The sequence below is a fragment of the Hemitrygon akajei genome, chromosome 2 (assembly GCF_048418815.1).
Source record: "Hemitrygon akajei chromosome 2, sHemAka1.3, whole genome shotgun sequence".
In the NCBI taxonomy this organism is placed as follows: domain Eukaryota; kingdom Metazoa; phylum Chordata; class Chondrichthyes; order Myliobatiformes; family Dasyatidae; genus Hemitrygon; species Hemitrygon akajei.
This window is the reverse complement of record NC_133125.1, coordinates 195,846,083-195,867,808: the sequence shown is the minus strand read 5'-3', so window position 1 is coordinate 195,867,808 and position 21,726 is coordinate 195,846,083. Positions and strand designations below refer to the sequence as shown.

Below are 21,726 nucleotides of genomic sequence, written 5' to 3'. Positions count from 1 at the left end.
CTCTCCATCTGCCCATCTCCCACACACTCCTCCCCACCTCTCCATCTGCCCATTACCACACACTACTCCCCACCCTCTCCATCTGCCCATCACCCACACACTCTTCCCCCACCCTCTCCATCAGCCAATCCACCACACACTCCTCCCCACCTCTCCATCTGCCCATAGATAGATAGATAGATAGATACTTTATTCATCCCCATGGGGAAATTCAACTTTTTTCCAATGTCCCATACACTTGTTGTAGCAAAACTAATTACATACAATACTTAACTCAGTAAAAAATATGATATGCATCTAAATCACTATCTCAAAAAGCATTAATAATAGCTTTTTAAAAGTTCTTAAGTCCTGGCGGTAGAATTGTAAAGCCTAATGGCATTGGGGAGTATTGACCTCTTCATCCTGTATGAGGAGCATTGCATCGATAGTAACCTGTCGCTGAAACTGCTTCTCTGTCTCTGGATGGTGCTATGTAGAGGATGTTCAGAGTTATCCATAATTGACCGTAGCCTACTCAGCGTCCTTCGCTCAGCTTCTGATGTTAAACTCTCCAGTACTTTGCCCACGACAGAGCCCGCCTTCCTTACCAGCTTATTAAGACGTGAGGCGTCCCTCTTCTTAATGCTTCCTCCCCAACACGCCACCACAAAGAAGAGGGCGCTCTCCACAACTGACCTATAGAACATCTTCAGCATCTCACTACAGACATTGAATGACGCCAACCTTCTAAGGAAGTACAGTCGACTCTGTGCCTTCCTGCACAAGGCATCTGTGTTGGCAGTCCAGTCTAGCTTCTCGTCTAACTGTACTCCCAGATACTTGTAGGTCTTAACCTGCTCCACACATTCTCCATTAATGATCACTGGCTCCATATGAGGCCTAGATCTCCTAAAGTCCACCACCATCTCCTTGGTCTTGGTGATATTGAGACGCAGGTAGTTTGAGTTGCACCATATCACAAAGTCCTGTATCAGTTTCCTATACTCCTCCTCACACCCACACACTCCTCCCCACCCTCTCCATCTGCCCATCACCCACACACTCCTCCCACCCTCTCCAGCAGCCAATCTTCCACACACTCCTCCCCACCTCCCTCCCTTTACTCCGGGGTCACTTTCCCCTCCTGTCAGATTCCAAAATCTTCAGCCCTTTGTCACTGACACCTCTCACCTCCCAATTTCTGACACATTTCCACCCGTCCCTCATCTATCACCCCTCCCTCAGCTATTATCCCTCACCTGGATCAACCCCTCACCTGCCCATTTCCCTCCACAGATGTTACCTGACACGCTGGGAGACCCCGGCGCTTTGTGTGTTACCACCACCACATGTCCCATTTTACCAAGATTCACCCTGACCTCCCTCTGCCAGTCAGCACCACCACCACTTGCCCCAGTTACCCTGTCAGTCCCGGTGGACTTTAGCACCCGGAGGAGCCGGGGAACTCAGGACCCGCCGCCCGCGGCTGCTGCTGAATCCGCAGTGTTTCTGTTCCGTTGACGGATGCAGTGTGATTGAGTTAAAATTAATGGATTGATAATTCTCACATTGTGTTTATTTCACTCTCCGCACATTTATATTTACACTGACTGACTCCTGACGCCGGACCCGGACCCGACCCGTTTACAGTCCCGGAGCGGAACCGGAGCAGATTCTCAGCCACTGGTTTTTATTTCCAGTCCAGAAGAAAGGATACAGTTTCTCCGTGAATTTATTCCCAGTGAAGGTGTGGAGATGGGACTTGGTCTCCGCGTTGTAAAATGAAACTGTCCCGGACTCGTAACTGAGATAAACTCCCACCCTCCCGGGGATGGGACCGGCAGGGAGACGGGACACAGGGGAGGTGAAAACCCACATCACGTCATCAACCCGCGCGATTCTCCAGAATCCGGTCTCCGGACTCACTGTGACCCCTCCCTTCCTCTCCACAGACTCTGCGGCGACTCCCAGATACCACCACCGATTCCCCGTCACCTCCACCTCCACCTCCCAGTAATGTCTCCCCGATGTGAATGCCTCCGATCCCAGCACACAAAACCGGTCTGTGAACCTCTTCCCGGTGTCAGGGAGATCCCTCCGGGTCCCGGTGTATCTCACACTCTTCCGATCCTCAGACACCTCGAGCACCGGATTCGCTGTTTCCACATCCAGGGTGACAGAGACTGGGGGGAGAAGCAGAGAATTAGAGAGTCCCCGGGATCGGGGGGAGACTCGGGCAGCGCGGCCCCGGGGATCGGGGGGGGAGACTCGGGCAGCACGGCTCCTGGACCGGGGGAGACTCGGGCAGCGCGGCCCCGGGGATCGGGGGGTGGGAGACTCGGGCAGCGCGGCCCCGGGGATCGGGGGGTGGGAGACTCGGGCAGCGCGGCCCCGGGGATCGGGGGGAGACTCGGGCAGCGCGGCCCCGGGGATCGGGGGGGGGGGGGTGGGTGGGAGACTCGGGCAGCGCGGCCCCAGGGATCGGGGGTTGGGGGGGGGGGAGACTCGGGCAGCGCGGCCCCAGGGATCGGGGGGAGACTCGGGCAGCGCGGCCCCGGGGATCGGGGGGGGGAGTCTCGGGCAGCGCGGCCCCGGGGATCGGGGGGAGACTCGGGCAGCGCGGCCCCGGGGATCGGGGGGAGACTCGGACAGCGCGGCCCCGGAAATCGGGTGGGCGACAGGACCCTTAAACACAGCGGATGGACAACCAACATCTTCCCGAGGTTTTGCCTCGACATGGAGAGCGGATTTTCCTCGATCAACAACACAAAATTCTGGAGAATCTCAGCGGGTCAAGCAGCGTGTGATAAGGGAGATGTACAGTCGATGTTTCAAGCCGAGACCTTTCCTCGATTGGAAAGAAAGACGGGAGATAGCAGTGGAACCGGGTACGAGGAAGGGGCGGAGCAACAACTGGATCCAGATGAGGATGGGGTGAGTAAACACTGGAGGCATTTAAAGAGGCAGAATTCATCCGTGCCGACCAACTGGCTTGAATGAACTAGCTCCATTTACTTGTATATGCCCATTATTCCTTTAAACCTTTCCTAACCACGTACCCGTCCAGGTGTATTTTAAATCATTGTAACTGTATCCACCTCCACGGTTTCCTTTAGCAGCCTCCTGAGCTCCAGGAAAAAGTCCCAGAATATTCAGCCTCTCCTTATAACCCAAACTCTCCAGTCCCAGTAACATCCTTGTAAATCTGTTTTATACCCTCTCAGTTTAATGACATCCTTCCTGTAGAAAGATAACCAGAACTGTACAGGGTGATCAAAATCATAAAGACAAGAAAGTCTGTAGATGCTGGAAATCCAAAGCAACACACACAAAACCTTGGCCCAAATCATCAACTGTTTATTCATATCCATAGATGCTGCCTGACCTGCTGAGCTCCTCCAGCAGTTTGTGTGTGTTACTCTGCTCCAAATGTGGCCTTCCCAATGTCTTGTACACTCATAATGTAACGTCCCAGATCCTGTACTCAGTATTCTGACTGATGAAGACAATCACCTCCTGGTCTCTCTGTTCCACAACACTCTCCAGGGCCCCCGATTGATGTGTAAATCCTGTCCTGGTTTGCCTTCCAAAATACAACACCCACATCTCTCTGAATTAAAATCAATTTCCATCCAATGGCCCAGAGACCCAATTAATGAAGATCTCGTTGTAATCTTCGATAAACCATGAGCAAGAGGGTTATGTAGTGGATAATACAATACTGTTGCACCTTGGGGCATTCCAGAGTTCAGAGTTCAATTCCAACATCATCTGTAAGGAGTTTGTACTTTCTCCCCAGGATCTCGTGCATTTCCTCCGGGTGCTCCCGATTCATCCCTCAGATTGGGGAGGAGTGGACAGCGAGGAAGACCATCATTACTTGCAGTGGGATCTGGGGCAGCTGGGAAAATGGGCTGAAAAGTGTCAGCTGGAATTTAATGCAGACAAGTGTGAGCTGTTGCTCTTCGGTAGGACCCCAGTGTCGGTCTTTCACAGTGAATGGTCGGGCACTGAGGACTCTGTTCTACAGCAGATCTGGGAACACAGGTCCAGAATACATCGAAAGTGGTGTTACAGGTAGATGGATGTTATGTTGAAGTTGTATGAGACCTGGGGCCGCCTAATTTGGGATATTGTGTACAGTTTTGGTCACCGACCTACAGGAAGGATGTAAACAAGTTTGAAAGAGTACAGAGAAAATTTCCAGGGATGTAGCTGGGACTGGAGGACCTGAGTCATGAGGAAAGATTGAATAGTTTAGGACTTTATTCCTGTAACATAGAAGACTGAGGGGAGATTTGATAGAGGTATACAAAATTATGAGGGTTATAGATAGGGTAAATGCAAGCAGGCTTTTTCCACAGAGGTTGGGTGGGATTACAACCAGAGGTCATGCATTAAAGGTGAAAGATGAAAAGTTTAAGGGGAACATGAGGGGAAACTGCTTCATTCAGAGGGTTGTGAGAGTGTGGAACGAGCTGCCAGCCCAAGTGGTGCATGCAAGCTCGATTTAAACATTTAAGAGAAGTTTGGACGGTACATGGATTGTCGGAGTTGGAGGACCATGGTCCCGGTGCAGGTCGATGGGAGCAGGTAGTTTAAATGCTTCAGTACAGACCAGATGGGCTGAAGGGCCTGTGCTGTTCGTTTCTATCACTTTGTGACGCTTGTACTAAGACATAACGGTTTGTAGGTTAAATGGTCATTGTACATTGCCCCGTGGTTAGGCTGGTTTTAAATAGTTAGGGTGCTGGGTGGAGTGGGTCGTTGGTCTGGGTCGGCCTGTTTCACACTGTCTCTAAATAAATAAATAACCTCTTCACTGTCCATGAAACCACCAAATTTAGAGTCCTTCACAAACCTACTAAACACGTCACCTACATTCTCTCCAAATCATTCATATGAATGATGAAAAACAGTGGACCCAGCACCGATCCCTGCAGAACAACCACTGGTCACAGGACTCCACCCAGACAACTCTGTATCCTATTCCAGATCATACCGTATCCCATGTGATCTCACTCTCTGCTACCTTGTCAAATCCCTCGCTAATCTCCATGGAGACGATGTCTACTGCACTTTCATCAGCTGTAATTTATTTATTGAGATACAGCACGGAATAGGCCCTTCTGGCCCTTTGACCCCCACCACCCAGCAACCCCTGATTTAATCCGAGCCTGACCATGGGACAAGTTACAATGACCCCCAACAACTAGCAACCCCTGATTTAATCCCAGCCTGACCATGCGACAAGCTACAATGACCCCCACCACCCAGCAACCCCTGATTTAATCCCAGCCTGACCATGGGACAAGTTACAATGACCCCCAACACCCAGCAACCCCTGATTTAATCCCAGCCTGACCATGGGACAAGTTACAATGACCTCCAGCACCCAGGATCCCCTGATTTAATCCGAGCCTGACCATGGGACAAGTTACAATGACCCCCACCACCCAGCAACCCCTGATTTAATCCGAGCCTGACCATGGGACAAGTTACAATGACCCCCACCACCCAGCAACCCCTGATTTAATCCGAGCCTGACCATGCGACAAGTTACAATGACCCCCACCACCCAGCAACCCCTGATTTAATCCAAGCCTGACCATGGGACAAGTTACAATGACCCCCAACACCCAGCAACCCCTGATTTAATCCCAGCCTGACCATGGGACAAGTTACAATGACCCCCAACACCCAGCAACCCCTGATTTAATCCCAGCCTGACCATGGGACAAGTTACAATGACCTCCAGCACCCAGCAACCCCTGATTTAATAGGAGCCTGACCATGGGACAAGTTACAATGACCCCCAACACCCAGCAACCCCTGATTTAATCCCAGACTGACCATGGGACAAGTTACAATGACCCCCACCACCCAGCAACCTCTGATTTAATCGGAGCCTGACCATGGGACAAGTTACAATGACCCCCAACACCCAGCAACCCCTGATTTAATCCCAGCCTGACCATGGGACAAGTTACAATGACCCCCACCACCCAGCAACCCCTGATTTAATCGGAGCCTGACCATGGGACAAGTTACAGTGACCCCCACCACCCAGCAACCCCTGATTTAATCCGAGCCTGACCATGGGACAAGTTACAATGACCCCCACCACCCAGCAACCCCTGATTTAATCCAAGCCTGACCATGGGACAAGTTACAATGACCCCCACCACCCAGCAACCCCTGATTTAATCCCAGCCTGACCATGGGACAAGTTACAATGACCCCCACCACCCAGCAACCCCTGATTTAATCCCAGCTTGACCATGGGACAAGTTACAATGACCCCCACCACCCAGCAACCCCTGATTTAATCCGAGCCTGACCATGGGACAAATTACAATGACCCCCACCACCCAGCAACCCCTGATTTAATCCCAGACTGACCATGGGACAAGTAACAATGACCCCCACCACCCAGCAACCCCTGATTTAATCGGAGCCTGACCATGGGACAAGTTACAATGACCCCCAACACCCAGCAACCCCTGATTTAATCCCAGCCTGACCATGGGACAAGTTACAATGACCCCCACCACCCAGCAACCCCTAAGTTAATCCGAGCCTGACCATGGGACAAGTTACAATGACCAATTAACCTGCCAACCAGTACAGGTTTGGACTGTGCAACTAGAGCACCTGGAAGAAACCCACGTGGTCATGGGAGAATGTACAAACTCCTGACAGGCAGTAACGGGACATGAACCCGGGTCGCTGACAACATAAGGACGTACCTGAATGAGAGAGAGGCTGAGATTCTGTCAGAGTCTGCTTTAACCCACAAGGTAAAGTTTTTCCCGAGCAAGAGCTACCAAAGGAGTAGCAGGGATAACAAAGATAACCCACCGGCTAAACCAGAGAGTAAACCGGGGACTAGTGATAAAAGTCAGGAGGAAGGGAAGCAGTCAAAAGAAAAATTTCCCAGTTTCAAGTGTTACTTTTGTGGGAAGCCTGGTCATGCGGCATCCAATTGTTTTGCTATGAAAAGGGAAAAAGGGACAGAGAGAGAGAGAACCCCAAATGCCTGCGTTCAGACGGTTAAAACACCGCTGAAGAAGGAGGGGTCTGACCGAGTTCAAGAGGGACTTGAGAGATTTATTTCAAATGAGTTTGTGTCTGTGAAGGAGGGATCAACTCCGGTTCCAGTGAGAATCTGGAGCGATACTGGAGCTTTTCAGTCACTGATATTAAAGAGTGTTTTGGAGTTCGGTGCTGAGATGGAGATTTGAGAGTCGGGGGCAAAAGTTTAGGGGTAACACGAGGGGGAATTTCTTTACTCAGAGAGTGGTAGCTGTGTGGAATGAGCTTCCAGTAGAAGTGGTAGAGGCAGGTTCGGTATTGTCATTTAAACTAAAATTGGATAGGTATATGGACAGGAAAGGAATGGAGGGTTATGGGCTGAGTGTGGGTCAGTGGGACGAGGTGAGAGTAAGTGTTCAGCACGGACTAGAAGGGCCGAAAAGGCCTGTTTCCGTGCTGTAATTGTTATATGGTCATATGGTGGTGAATAGTGGACACTATGGTGGCCATAGTGGGGTGTGTCAGGAATGGACAGGAGGAGGAGTATAGGAAACTGATACAGGACTTTGTGATATGGTGCAACTCAAACTACCTGCGTCTCAATATCACCAAGACCAAGGAGATGGTGGTGGACTTTAGGAGATCTAGGCCCCATATGGTGCCAGTGATCATTAATGGAGAACGTGTGGAGCAGGTTAAGACCTACAAGTATCTGGGAGTACAGTTAGACGAGAAGCTTGACTGGACTGCCAACACAGATGCCTTGTGCAGGAAGGCACAGAGTCGAATGTACTTCCTAAGAAGGTTGGCGTCATTCAATGTCTGTAGTGAGATGCTGAAGATGTTCTATAGGTCAGTTGTGGAGAGCGCCCTCTTCTTTGTGGTGGCGTGTTGGGGAGGAAGCATTAAGAAGAGGGACGCCTCACGTCTTAATAAGCTGGTAAGGAAGGCGGGCTCTGTCGTGGGCAAAGTACTGGAGAGTTTAACATCGGTAGCTGAGCGAAGGGCGCTGAGTAGGCTACGGTCAATTATGGATAACTCTGAACATCCTCTACATAGCACCATCCAGAGACAGAGAAGCAGTTTCAGTGACAGGTTACTATCGATGCAATGCTCCTCAGACAGGATGAAGAGGTCAATACTCCCCAATGCCATTAGGCTTTACAATTCTACCGCCAGGACTTAAGAACTTTTTAAAAGCTATTAATGCTTTTTGAGACGGTGATTTAGATGCATATCATATTTTTTTTACTGAGTTAAGTATTGTATGTAATTAGTTTTGCTACAACAAGTGTATGGGACATTGGTAAAAAAGTTGAATTTCCCCATGGGGATGAATAAAGTATCTATCTATCTATCTATCTATCTATCTATCTATCTATCTATCTATCTATCTATCTATTATCAAAGGTATTGGAAAGGGGACTGAAACCGTGCCTTTGCATAAGATAATTCTGAAATGCGACTTGGTATCTGGACCAGTCACAATAGGGGTGCGGTCTGAACTACCGATAGACAATGTTGATCTCTTACTCGGAAATGACCTTGCAGGTGGGCATGTTTACCCAGCAGTTCAGCTAGCCAGTGAGCCTGCTGCTGCTGAGGGCCCGCCCATAGATGCTGATGTGTATCCCCCATGCGTAGTAACTAGAAGCATGTCGGAAAAGGCTGCTGATGCTAATATTGATTTATCTAGACTTTCCTACTGTCCCTAAACCAACAGGACTTAGAGGGTAGTAAGGCTGAGGAGAGTGAGGATGAGAAAGATGTCTTTATTGAGGAAGGAATTTATAGAAGAACAAATTAAAGATCCTGAAATTGTGGCTTTAAAAGAGAGAGCTCTCTCTGAGGATGAAATTCAGAAAGAGTCAGTGGGATATTACCTTAAAGATGGGGTGTTGATGAGGAAGTGGAGATCAGCCACTGTGCCTGCAAGTGAGGATTGGGCTATTGTGCATCAGGTAGTGCTTCCAAAAGTTTACAGGGCTTAAGTTTTAAACCTGGCCCATAAGATGCCTTTAGTGGACATTTCGGAGTAAAGAAAACAGTGCACAGGATGATGAGGGAATTTTATTGGCCTAACGTGAGGAAAGATATTGTAAATTACTGTAGAAGGTGTCATATGTGCCAGGTGGTGGGAAAACCTAATCAGGCCATCCCTAAGGCACCACTTCGGCCGATACCTGCGTTTGGTGAACCATTTTCCAGGGTCATAGTGGATTGTGTAGGTCCATTGCCAAAAACTGCCGCTGGTCATCAGTACTTGTGAACAATTACGTGTGCTGCTTCTAGGCTCCCTGAAGCCCTGCCTCCCAATGTCTAACCATGTCAGCAACTTCCCTATAATACCACGGGCTCTTAACTTGGGAAGCAGCCTCATGTGTGGCACCTTATCAAAGGCCTTCTGAATGTCCAAATATACAACATCCACTACATCCCCTTTATCTATCCTACTTGTAATCTGCTCAAAGAATTCCAACAGGTTTGTCAGGCAGGATTTTCCCTGAAGGAAACCATGCTGACTTTATACCATCTTGTCCTGTGTCACCATGTGCTCCATCACCTCATCCTTAACAATTGACTCAAAATTCTTCTCAACCACTGAGGTCAGGCTAACTGGTCTATAATTTCCTTTCTCCTTTCTTAAAGAATTTTCCACTCCTCTGACACCATGCCAGACTCCAATCATTTTTGAAAGGTCATTTCTAATGCCACCATAATCTCTAATACTACATCTTTCAGAACCCTAGGGTGCAGTTCCTGTGGTCCAGGTGACTTATGTAGCTTTAGGTCTTTCAGCTTTTTGAGCACCTTCTCTCTTGTAATAGTAACTGCACCCACTTCTCTTCCTTCACACACTACATCAGGCATACTGTTAGTGTCTTCCACAGTGAAGACTGATGCAAAATAGTCATTTAGTTCATCCGCCATCTCCTTGTCCCCTGTTATTATTTTTCCTGCCTCATTTTCTGGCGGTCCCATATCCACTCTCATTTCTCTTTTATTTTTAACATACGTGAAAAAACTTTTACCATCCACTTTGATATTATTTGCTCGCTTGCTTTCACATTTCATCTTTTCCTTTCCAATGATTGTTTTAGTTGCTCTGTTTAGGTTTTTAAAAACTTCCCAATCCACTATCATCCCACTAATTTTTGCTTTGTTGTATGTCCTTTCTTTTGCTTTTACAATAGTTTTGACATCCCTTGTCAGTCATGGTTGTACTATTTTACAATTTGAGTATTTCTTCATTTTTGGAAGAAATGAAAACATACTCACGTCCTGCAGCTTCCTCATTTCCCCAGAAACACACACCATTGCTGCTCTGCTGACATCCCTGTCAGCAGCTCTTTCCAATCTACTTTGGCCAACTCCTGTCTCATACCACTGTCATTTCCCTTACTCCACTGAAATACTGCTACATCAGCCTTTCCTTTAGTGGTCACCAACCTTTTTAAGCCCAAGATCCCCTACCTCAGCCATAGTCAAAGGCAACATCGACCCCCAGATTGATTAGTTAAACACATGCGCACTGGGGCAGGAAAGACCGGAAGTAAAACCCCGCAACCCGGAAGTAGAAATAATGTATAAGCACCAGGGGTACACACCCTTTTTTGCACCGCGGACCGGTTTAATATTGACAATATTCTTGCTGACCGGCCGATGGCGGGGGGGTGGGGATTAAACACGACCGGAATACAGCGATACTCAATACAGGTTCCTTATGTCCAGTCTATTGCACAATTTAGTTTTTGCGGCTCTCGGCACTTAGCTTTTGTCCCACTTGCTCACGTTTTCTCCACTCAAAAAACTCAGCGGGTTTGTCTTTAAGTGCGGGGTGCTTGGACTCAAGGTACCGAAGCAGATTTGAGGATTTCATTGCCTCCAGGCCCAAACTGCAGCCTCCGCCCGCCTGCCCGCCGCCAGACACCCTGGCCGGGTGCGGATGGTCGTGGGTGGGGTGAGAGGACAAGGTCAGGGCCGGAGGTCCCCGTGCCGGTTCCAGTCCGGAGAAAGCGACAGAGCGGGGAGTGTGACAGGGCGCCCGCCCGCCCACCTTGTAGGATCTATCGGCCGACAAAAGTTTGTATCAACAGATCGCAGCGAGGTAGCTGCTCTGTTACTTACGGAACCCTGAGCCCGAATTAGATCGTCTGCGAATATTTTAGCACCGGGTTCCCCACGAACATTCGGTGTAGTGAACAGGTTTCGAGGCGGCGCCCACTTCTCCGCGCTCCAGGCCAGTACCAACGGCACTTCTCGCCGGCCGCGTGAGGTGAACCAGTGATTCCTGGCGCGACGGTATCACTGCGTTTAGGCGACTGATGACTTCGCGTGGGTTCAAGTTCAACAGTGGGCAAGACAGGGAGTGAGGAAAGGTGCAGCTGACTCGTATCGTTTCCTCGCGGCCCGGTGGTTGGGGACCACTGAATTACACTGTGTAAACACAAAGTACACTGCAGATACTGTGGTCACATCAACACGTACAAACAAGCTGGATGAACTCAGCAGTCAGCAGGTTGACTGCTCATTTCAACGGACGCTGCCCGACCTGCTGAGTTCATCCAGTGTGTTTGTACGTGTTGAATTACACTGTGTAATGCGGGGGAGCTACACACATGTGCACTGGGCAGAAAGAACGGAACAAAACCCCGCAACCCGGAATCAATCTTTCAACAGTATGTGTGTATTTATTTTTGAATTTTTTTCGGGATCTACTGGGAAAGTCTCAAAGATCGACCAGTCGATTGTGATTAACGGGTTGGCGACTGCTACTTTACTTTCTCCCTATCAAATTTCAAGTTAAACTCAATCATACTGTGATCACTGGTTCCTCAGTGTTTTTTACCTTCAGCTCCCTAATCGCCTGTGGTTCATTACGTAACAGCCAATCCAGTATAGCTGATCCCCTAGTAGGCTCAATGACAAACTGCTTTAAATGCCATCTCTTAGGGATTCAACAAACTCACTCTTGAGATCCATTATCAACCTGATTTTCCCAATCAACCTGCATGTTAAAATCTCCCATGACTACCAGAACATTGCCCTTTTGACACAGCTTTTCTATTTCCTGTTGTAATCTGTGGTCCACCGCCCAGCTCTGTTGGAGGCCTGTGTATAACTGCCATCAAGGTCTTTTTAACCTTGCTGTTTCTGAACTCAACCCACAAGGATTCAATATCTTCCGATCCTATGTCACATCCTTCTACTGATTTGATGCCATTATTTACCAGTAGAGCCACACCACCCCCTCTGCCTATCTTCCTATCACTCCGATATAATGTGTAACCCTGGACATTCAGCTCCCAACTACAACCATCCTTCAGCCACAATTCAGTGACGGCCACAACATCATACCTGGCCATTTGTAATCGTGCAACAAGATCATCCACTTTATTTCTTACACTACGTGCATTTAGATACAACAGCTTGAATACCGTATTTGCTGTCCTTTCTGATTCTACATCCCTAAAGGTTTGATACTCAGCCTGTTGGCTGCAACTGAGTCCCATCACCTGCCTGCCCTTCCTGACAGTCTGACTGCAGGCTATCATTACCATTTTTACCATCCGTTCTATCCTGAATCCCTTCACTCCAGTTCCCACCCCCCTACAAAATTAGTTTAAACCCTCCCCAATAGCTCTAACAAACCTGCCCGCAAGAATATTGGTCCCACTTGGGTTCAGGTGCAACCCATCACTTCTGATCAGGTCATACCTCCCCCAGGGGGATCCCAATGATCCAAGAACCTGAAGCCTGCCCACCCCCCACCACACCAGCTTCTCAGCCACACATTTACCTGCCAGATCATCGTGTTTCTACCCTCACTGGCACCTGGCACAGGCAGCAATCCAGAAATTAGTACCCAGGAGGTCCTAATCTCTGGATTAGAGAGAGACAGGAGTGGATATTGGACTGCTGGAAAACAATGCTGGAGAGGTAGTAATGGGGGACAACGAAAGGGTGGATGAACTGAAGACGTATTTTGCATCAGTCTTCACTGTGGAAGACACTAGCAGTATGATGGAAGTTCCAAGTGTCAGGCGACGTGCCGGGCGTGAAGTTAGCATTACTAGAGAACAGGTTCTTGGGAAACGGAAAGATCTTTAGGTAGCTGTCACCTGGACTAGATAGTGTACATGCCAGAGTTCAGAAAGAGGTGGCTGAAGAGATCATGGAGGCATTTGTAACGATCCTTCAAGAATCACTAGATTCTTCAATGGTTCTGGAAGACTGGAAATTTGCAAATGTCACTCCACTGTTCAAGAAGAGAGAGACAATAAAGGAAACTCTAGGCCAGTTAGTCTGACCTCAGTGGCTGGGAAGATGGTGAAGTTGATTATTAAGGAGGAGTTGTCAGGGAACTTGGAGGCACGTGAAAAAATAGGCCATGGTTTCCTCAAGGGAAAATCTTGCCTGACAAATCAGTTGGAATTCTTTGAAGAAATAACAAGCCAGATAAACAAAGGAGCAACAGTTGATGTCGTGTACTTGGATTTTCAGAAGGTCATTGACAAGCCATATTTGGCATCTAATTATGACTTAGTAGTATCTCATAAACAAGCACAAATGAATCTTATGTTTTACCGTGTTTAATGCCGCCAATCACTTCTTCCGATGCTATGTCGAGCAAATAGGGGTGATGGAATTTTTCAACCAATAGGGCTCCATCTGTCACTGACAATGTGTGGGTATCATCACTAATCCTGTAAATATTATACAGATGGTTATAAACTGAGCATCAGTGATAATTGAACTGTTTTACAAATCCATACAGAGTTTCAGTAAAGACCATGTCCTACCTCCTCTTCCGACGAGCTTCCTCCTGAAATAAATCATACACAGATCTCAATTGACTGAGACTTACTGTCAGCATCCGAACAGCAGGAATCTGAGACAAGTTATTAAAAACTGCTGAAAATTCCCACTGAACTCATTTCCACTAACATGAACAGAGAAAGAGGGACATTGAACCATGGGAGAAAGTACAAGGAATATTTATGAGAATTATACGATAACTGAGAGAAGGAACTTACAGGAGAGACTGGACAGGTTTTAAAATTCTGAATGTATTTGATCGAAAATATTTCTGCTTGTGTGGAGACAATAAGTCAAAGATAAAACATCAGTTGGTCGTTAATAAATCCCACAAGAAATGTAGTGAAGAGAATGTGGAACTCACTGCTACAGGAGTGGTTGAAGTGGAACAGCAGAGATTGAATGTAATGGGGAAGCTGGATAAACACATGAGGGACCATGGAGTTGGGGACACTGTTGCTGGGTGTGGTGAGTAGGTGGGAGGAGGCTTGTGCACCAGGGAAACTGATAGGAGAGAATGGACTGAAAGTCCTGTCTCTGATGAAAATGGGATATAATCTGATGAAGAATATTTCTGAAAAACAAAAGACAGTGCAAAATTCTTCACAACAATGAACCTAATACAAACCAGATATAGATGGTAAATCCAATGTGTAGGTCACATTCTGGAATTCAACCTCAGTTCCCACCGATCAACAGAGAGACCCTCACACCCACTGCACCAGTCACACTCACAGTCTGTGACTGCAATGGGATGTTACTCTGAGTCTCAGGGGATATTATACGTGGGAATCACAGAAGTGATCACTGGCTCAGCGCTACGATCAGAGTAAACATTCCCGAGAAGGATGCAGACTGTCCAGCGATGTACAGATGTTGTGTGAGGCCGGTTTGGAGACAACAACCCTGAACAGTCAAAACATCCGTCTGGTTTCAATCAGTTTACAACTCCAGTATCTGTAAATCCCACACTGAGTTAAAATACATCATTTAGTGCCTATGTACTTTTACAGAACCAAACTGAAATCTCTCACCATGAGGAATATGATATTGTCTTGTTGATCCATCTGTTCCTGTAACTTTGATATTTCCTTGTAGATGGAATTTAAATTCTCTTGAATCTCCTGAAGATTTTTCTCCATTGGATTTAGAATCCTCTCCTCTTCTTCCCTGAGATCTCGGAGTGCGCGCTGCTCTTTCTCGGTGATAATCCGTCGCAGTTCAGCAAACTGGGATGTGATGTGGGACTGAACATTTTGTGACTGTTCCTGTCGAATGAAAGGAGAGGCTGGTTTATTATTTGGCCCTGATGTATTTCCTTATGATATGGAAGGGTCTGTCCAGCCCATTATCATCCAAGAGGAACACAACCTTGCCGTTGGGTTTGGAGGCTTGTGTGCCTCAATGACCCAAAGAACTCTGTTGGCTGGAATGTGGGCTTTATGCTTTGACCCTTGGTAGGGTCACCCATGCCAAACAGGTCAAAGGGTAGAGGCCAGAGTAAGAGTGGTCCACTGGTCCTCCAGGTTCATGGGTTCAGCTCAGGGCTAACAATACTGACTGGTGAAACAAAACTGTTACGGAAACAATGAAGAGTCTTTCTACATCTGAGTGCCATGTTATTCCTGAGTCTCCACTCAGGACCTGCATGACTGACCATAGTGAAAACCGAGAAGCAGCTACTGACATGTTGAATGAAGACATGAACACTGCCGGAGATGGAGGACCTTCATTGCTGCCCCAAACTCCAGTGGCATAACAGGCAGCAAGTGAGTGGTTCCCAGATATTCAATCACATTTCCCTGAAACCCAGTCTTCCTCACTGACCCATTAACTCCCACCTGATTCACATACAACCCCCCTTCACGGGGTTAATTACAGTTGCCAATTTACTGTTCAATCCTGAACAGTCAAAACATCCGTCTGGTTTAAATCAGTTTACAACTACAGTATCTGTAAATACCACATTGAGTTGATTGTCGGCTAAAAGAAAGTACTGGTTACAGAGAGAACGTGCAAACTCCACGCAGACAGCACCAGAGGTTAGGATCGAGCCCAGGGCACTGGAGCTGCGATACTCTGCTATTCTGCATTAAAGGGAACAAAACTACACAACAAGATTGTAAATTCTGCTCAGGAAGCCTCACCCGAACTCCAGAAATCTTCTCTTTCTGTTGCTGCTCCATTTCCTGAAAGTCTGATTTCTTTTTTACGAGAGAGTCCAAGGAAGATTTAACCCGATCCTGGGAATTAAAGAGTTAATGGATTAGACAAAACAAAAAGACAACATAAACAGACGATCGAAAGCGGGTTAGTTTTACCTGGTAAATTTTAACGGCTTCGTAAACCGGCATGAAGTTGTGAGACTTGTGTTCCAGTGCATCTCTACAGATCAGACAGATCAGTTTCCTGTCCGTCTCACAAAACAGCTTCAGTTCTTCCTCATGTTTCTCGCAGTGAAGTTTACTTTCCGTCTCTTTAGGATTCAGGTTTAGTTTCCGAGCTTTCTCAGACAGATTTGCTAAAACCCGACTGGCCCTGAGGGTGCGGTCCGCAATCTCCTCTCTACATTCCGGGCAGGAGTTTCACTCCTGCCTTTCCCAACACAGTGTGATACAGGAGCGGCAGAAGTTGTGACTACACTCCAGTGACACCGGATCGGTGAAGAAATCCAGGCAGATGGGACAAATTACCTCCTCGATTAAACTCTCGACCTGTCCTTTCGAAGCCATGTTAACTCCCGGTACTTCCGGGTTCAGGATCCCTTGACTTTCGGGAGCTGCTGAACCCTGCGGTACCGAGAATGTCCACTAGGGGCGCTGCAGTCTCGGGAATGAACAACGTTGCTCCAAGTGTTCTCTGGGCAGGAATCGCGGCAATTTCCACGTCAGGGTGGGATCAGAAACACATTAAAGAGGTCTGAATATAAATGAACCCGGAGTGCGGAGCCTGGATCAGTGTAAAGTAGAACTGAAAGGGAATTCCTGCTCCAGCCCCACTGAACTTGTCCTCATACATTGACTCCATTCTAAACCCTTCAGGTCAATCCCTCCCAACCCACATCCGCGACACTTCTCATGCCCTCAATCTCCTCAGCAATTTTCAATTCCCAGGCACTGACCGCCTCATCTTCACCATGAATGTCCAGTTATAACTTCTATCCCCCATCAAGAAGGCCTTACAGCTCTCTGTTTCTTTCTCAATAAAAGAACAAACCAGTTCCCCTCCAGCTGGAAGGGCTGGTGCTCACCCTCACCAATTTTCCTTCCGTTCCTCCCACCTTCTCCAGACTCGAGGGCTATCCACGGGTATCTGCATGAGCCCCAGTAATGCCTGTCGAAGAACAGCCCATGTTCCAGGCCTTCCCCAGTAACGCTCCCCAAATCTTCCTCAGAAACATTAATGACTGCATTGGTGCTGCTTCATGCACCCATGCTGAGTTTATCAATTTCATCAACTTTGCCACTAACTTCCACCCTGCACTTGAACTCACTTGGTCCATTTCAAACACGTCCCTCCCCTTTGCCCATATTTTTGGAAACAAATTGTCAACTGACATACTCTATAAACCTACTGATTCCCACAGGTATCTTGACTATACCTCTTCCCACCCAGTCTCCTGTAACTTTTCTAAATGCTTTCAGTTTCACTGTATCTGTTCCCAGAATGCAGTTTCCCCTTCCAGAACATCAGGTATGTCCTCCTCTGTAAAGAACAGGGTTTCCTTTCCTCCGCTACTGATGTTGCCCTTACCTGCATCTCCTCCATTTCCCGAACATCTGTGCTCACCTCATCTTCCCTCTGCCTCAACAGTGATAGAGTTCCTCTTGTCCTAACCTACCAGCACGTAAGTGTCCGCATCCATCACATCATCCTCCATAAACCTCCACCATCTCAGAATCAGAATCAGGTTTATTCTCACCAGCATGTGTCATGTGTCATGTACTGTATTTTGTTAACTTAGAAGCAACAGTTCAATGCAATACATAAAATGGAAGTACTATATATATATAAACAACGAGCGGTAGTGTTAATAGTTTCAATATGTCCATTTAGGAATCGGATGCAGAGGGGAAGAAGCTGTTCCTGAATTGCAGAGTGTGTGCCTTCAGGCTTCTGTACCTCCTCCCTGATGGTAACAGTGAGAAAAGGGCATGTCCTAGGTGCTGGGGGTCCTCAATAAAGGACGCTGACTCAGAGACACCGCTCCTTGAAGACGTCTTGGATACTTTGAAGGCTGGTACCCAAGATGGAGCCGACTAAATTTATGACCCTCTGCAGCTTTTTTCGGTCCTGTGCAGTAGCACCCTCCCCCCCCCCCACCCCCCCCCCCCCATACCAGACACTGATGCAGCCTGTCAGAATGCTCTCCACGGTACATCTATAGATGTCTTTGAGTGTTAGGTCCTCAGAGATCTTCACACTCAGGAACTTCAAACTGCTCACTCTATGTGTTCCTTCGTCTTACCCTTCCTGAAGTCCACAATCAGCTCTTTCGTCTTACTGACGTTCAGTGCCAGGTTGTTGCTGCGACACCACTCCACTAGTTGGTATATCTCACTCCTGTACGCCCTCTCGTCACCACCTGAGATTCTGCCAACAATAGTTGTATCATCAGCAGGTATATAGATGGTATTTGAGCTGTGCCTAGCCACATTGTCATGGTATCCGATCACCAAACACATCTTTACCTCCTCGCTTCTCTACTTTCCTCAGGGATCACTCCCTCCATGACTCCCTTGTCCATTCACTCTCCCCACTAGTCTCACTCCTGATACTTAACCCTGCAAGTGGCCAAAGTACCTATTCACCTCCTCCCTCACCTCCATTCGAGGACCCAAAATGTCCTTCCAGGTGAGGCAACTTCATCTGCTGGGTCATTTATTTGGTCTGCCGCTCCCACTGCAGCCTCCTCTACACTGGTGAGACCTGTTGTAAACTGGGGTTCTGCTTCATCAAGCACCTCTGCTCCATCTGCCAAAGATGGAACATTTTACTTCCAATTCTCATTCCCATTCTGACCTGACAGTCCACGGCCTTCTCTTGTGCCACGACGGAGCTACCCTCAGGCCGAAGGGAAAACACCGTGTAGTATGTTTGGGTCGCCTCCAAACAGATGGCATGAATATTGATTTCTCCTTCCCGAAAAAAAATTCCCTCCCTCTCCCTTCTTCTATCCCCCACTCTGGCCCCTTACCTTCACCTTCCTGACTATCATCTCTCCGTGCGTCCCCTCCTCCTTCCATTTCCCCTATGGGCCATTCTGCTCTCGTATCAGATTCCTTCTTCTCCAACCCTTTACCTTTCCAACCTACCTGGCTTCACCTATCCCTTTCCAGCTATCCTCCCTCCCATCCCCCACCTTTCTATTCTGGAGACTTCCCACTTCCTTTCCAGTTGTGAAGAAGGATCTCGGCCCGAAATCCCATTTCCATAGATGCTGTCTGACCGGTTCCCCCAGCATAGAACACAGAAAATCCACAGCACATTATAGGCCCTTCCGCCCACAATGATGAGCCAGCCATGAATCCTGCTCCAGAAGCTGCCGAGAATTTCCCAACCACACAGCCCTCTATTTCCCAAAGCTCCATGTACATATCTAAGAGTCTCCAAAAATCCTTTATTGTACCCAGCTCTGCTGGGAGACCGGAGCTGCTGATGGATCTCTGGTGCTCTCACCTCTCTCCCGTGCAATCCGACAGACTGAAGGGCGAGGGAGGACGGGGACCGATGACCCTTTCTGCCGTCCTCAACCCTCCTCCACTCCCTGGTCACCCCGCTCTGGATCTTTTCATTGCAAACTGCCGACGAGACATCGACCGTCTCCACTTCCCCACTCCTCCCTCCAATTCTAACCTCACTACTTCCAAACGCCCTGCTCTCCACTCCCTCAGCACTAATCCTCACCTCACCCTCAAACCCGCGGATCAGTGGGGTGCTGTAGTAGTCTGGCGTACTGACCTCCACCGCTGAGGCCCAGCGACAATTCTCAGACATCTCCTACTTACTTACCCCTCGAACAGGACATCACAGAGGAGAACCAGGCCACTGTCTCCCTCACCATCACCGAATTTATAAGCTCTGGGGATCTCCCATCCACTGCCTCCAACCTCATAGTTCCCGTACCTCCCCTTTCTACCCAAGATCCACAAACCTGCCTCTCCAGGCAGACCCATTGTTTCAGCTTGTTCCTGCCCCTGAACTCATATCGACATACCTCAACTCTGTTTTATCCCTCCTGGTCCAGTCCCTTCCTCCCTACAACAGTGGCACTTAACACACTCTGGATCTTTTTAATGATTTCACGATCCCTGGCCCCAATCATCTGATTTTCACTCTGGATGTCCTGTGCCTATATACCTCCACCCCCAACCAGGAAGGCCTCAAAGCTCTCCATTTCCTACTGAACAGCAGACCCAACCAGTTCCCCTCCACCGCCACTCTCCTCTGTCTGGCAGAACTGGTCCTCACTCTCACTAATTTCTCCTTTGGCTCCTCCCACTTCCTTCAAACCAAAGGTGTAGCTATGGGCACTCACAAGGGTCCCAGCTTTGTCAAGGGTACCTTTTTGTCAGCTTTGTGAAACAGCTTATGTTACAAGCCAACCCTAGTGTCCGTCCCCCACTTTGCCTACACTACATCGACGACTGAATTGGTGTTGTTTCCTGCACTGATTCTGAGCTCTTCGATTTCATCAACTTTGCCTCCAACATTCACCCCGCCCTCAAATTTACCTGGTCCATTTCCAACACCTCCCTCCCCATTCACAATCTCACTGTCTCTATCTCTGGAGACAACTTATTTACTGATGCCTATTATAAACCCACAGACTCTCACAGCTACCAGGATTATACCTCTTCCCACCCTGTTACTTGTAAAAACAACATCCCCTTCTCTCAATTCCTCCGTCTCTACCACATCTACTCTCAGGAAGAGGCTTTTCATTCCAGAAAGATGGAAATATCCTCTTTCTTCTAAGAAAGGGGCTTCCCTTCCTCCACCATCAATGCTACCCTCAACCACATCTCTTCCAGTTCCCGATGTCTGCTCCCACCCCATTCTCACGCCACCCCACCAGGGATAGGGTTCCTCTGGTCCTCACCTGCCACCCCACCAGGGATAGGGTTCCTCTGGTCCTCACCTACCACCCCACAGGGATAGGGTTCCTCTGGTCCTCACCTGCCACCCCACCAGGGATAGGGTTCCTCTGGTCCTCACCTACCACCCCACAGGGATAGGGTTCATCTGGTCCTCACCTGCCACCCCACCAGGGATAGGGTTCCTCTGGTCCTCACCTACCACCCCACCAGGGATAGGGTTCCCCTTGTCCTCACCTGCCACCCCACAAGGGATAGGGTTCCTCTGGTCCTCACCTGCCACCCCACCAGGGATAGGGTTCCTCTGGTCCTCACCTGCCACCCCACCAGCCTGTGTCCAGCACATAATTCTCTGTAACTTATACTAACTTCCACTATCTCCAACACAATCCCACCACCAAGCACATCTTTCCCTCCCCCTCACTTTCTGCTCTCTGCAGGGTTCTCCCCCTACACGACTCCCTTGTCTATTCGCCACCCTCACTGATCACCCTCCTGGCAAACAGAACATGTGGTACACATCCTCCCTCACTACCATTCAGGGCCCCAAACAGTCCTTCCAGGTGAGGTGACACTTCACCTGTGAGTCTGTCGGGGTCGTATACTGTGTCCGGTGCTCCCGGTGTGGCCTCCTGTACATCAGTGAAACCTGACATAGATTGGCAGACTGCTTCGCCAAGCACCTATGCGCCATTTGCCAGAGAAAGCAGGATCACCTAGTGGCCACTCATTTTAATTCCACTTCCCATTCCCATTCCGACACATCAATCCATGGCCTCCTCTACTGTCGCGA

The 21,726-nt window shown here is 48.5% G+C and overlaps 1 protein-coding gene across 1 annotated transcript; it reads right to left on the bottom strand.

Moving 5' to 3' along the window:
* Window positions 1-1,561: 1,561 nt before the first annotated feature.
* On the bottom strand, window positions 1,562-19,833 carry LOC140721916 (zinc-binding protein A33-like). Its single transcript, XM_073036743.1, has 7 exons — window positions 19,749-19,833; window positions 16,158-16,339; window positions 15,984-16,079; window positions 14,871-15,104; window positions 13,821-13,843; window positions 13,606-13,724; window positions 1,562-2,165 (listed from the first exon to the last, which is right to left on the bottom strand). The coding sequence occupies exons 1-7, from the start codon at window positions 19,831-19,833 to the stop codon at window positions 1,627-1,629; spliced, it is 1,278 nt and encodes a 425-aa protein (XP_072892844.1). The 3' UTR covers window positions 1,562-1,626.
* Between the last annotated feature and the right edge of the window lie 1,893 nt (window positions 19,834-21,726).

Coding starts and splice junctions, on each gene's coding strand:
- LOC140721916 (XM_073036743.1), bottom strand. CDS start 19,833: ATGTCTGAGAATTGTCGCTGGGCCTCAGCGGTGGAGGTCAGTACGCCA. Junction 16,340..19,748: donor ACTGATCCGCGGGTTTGAGG/GTGAGGTGAGGA, acceptor TGTCTGAGAAAG/CTCGGAAACTAAACCTGAAT. Junction 2,166..13,605: donor GATTGGCGGCATTAAACACG/GTAAAACATAAG, acceptor TTCTCCCCCCAG/TCTCTGTCACCCTGGATGTG.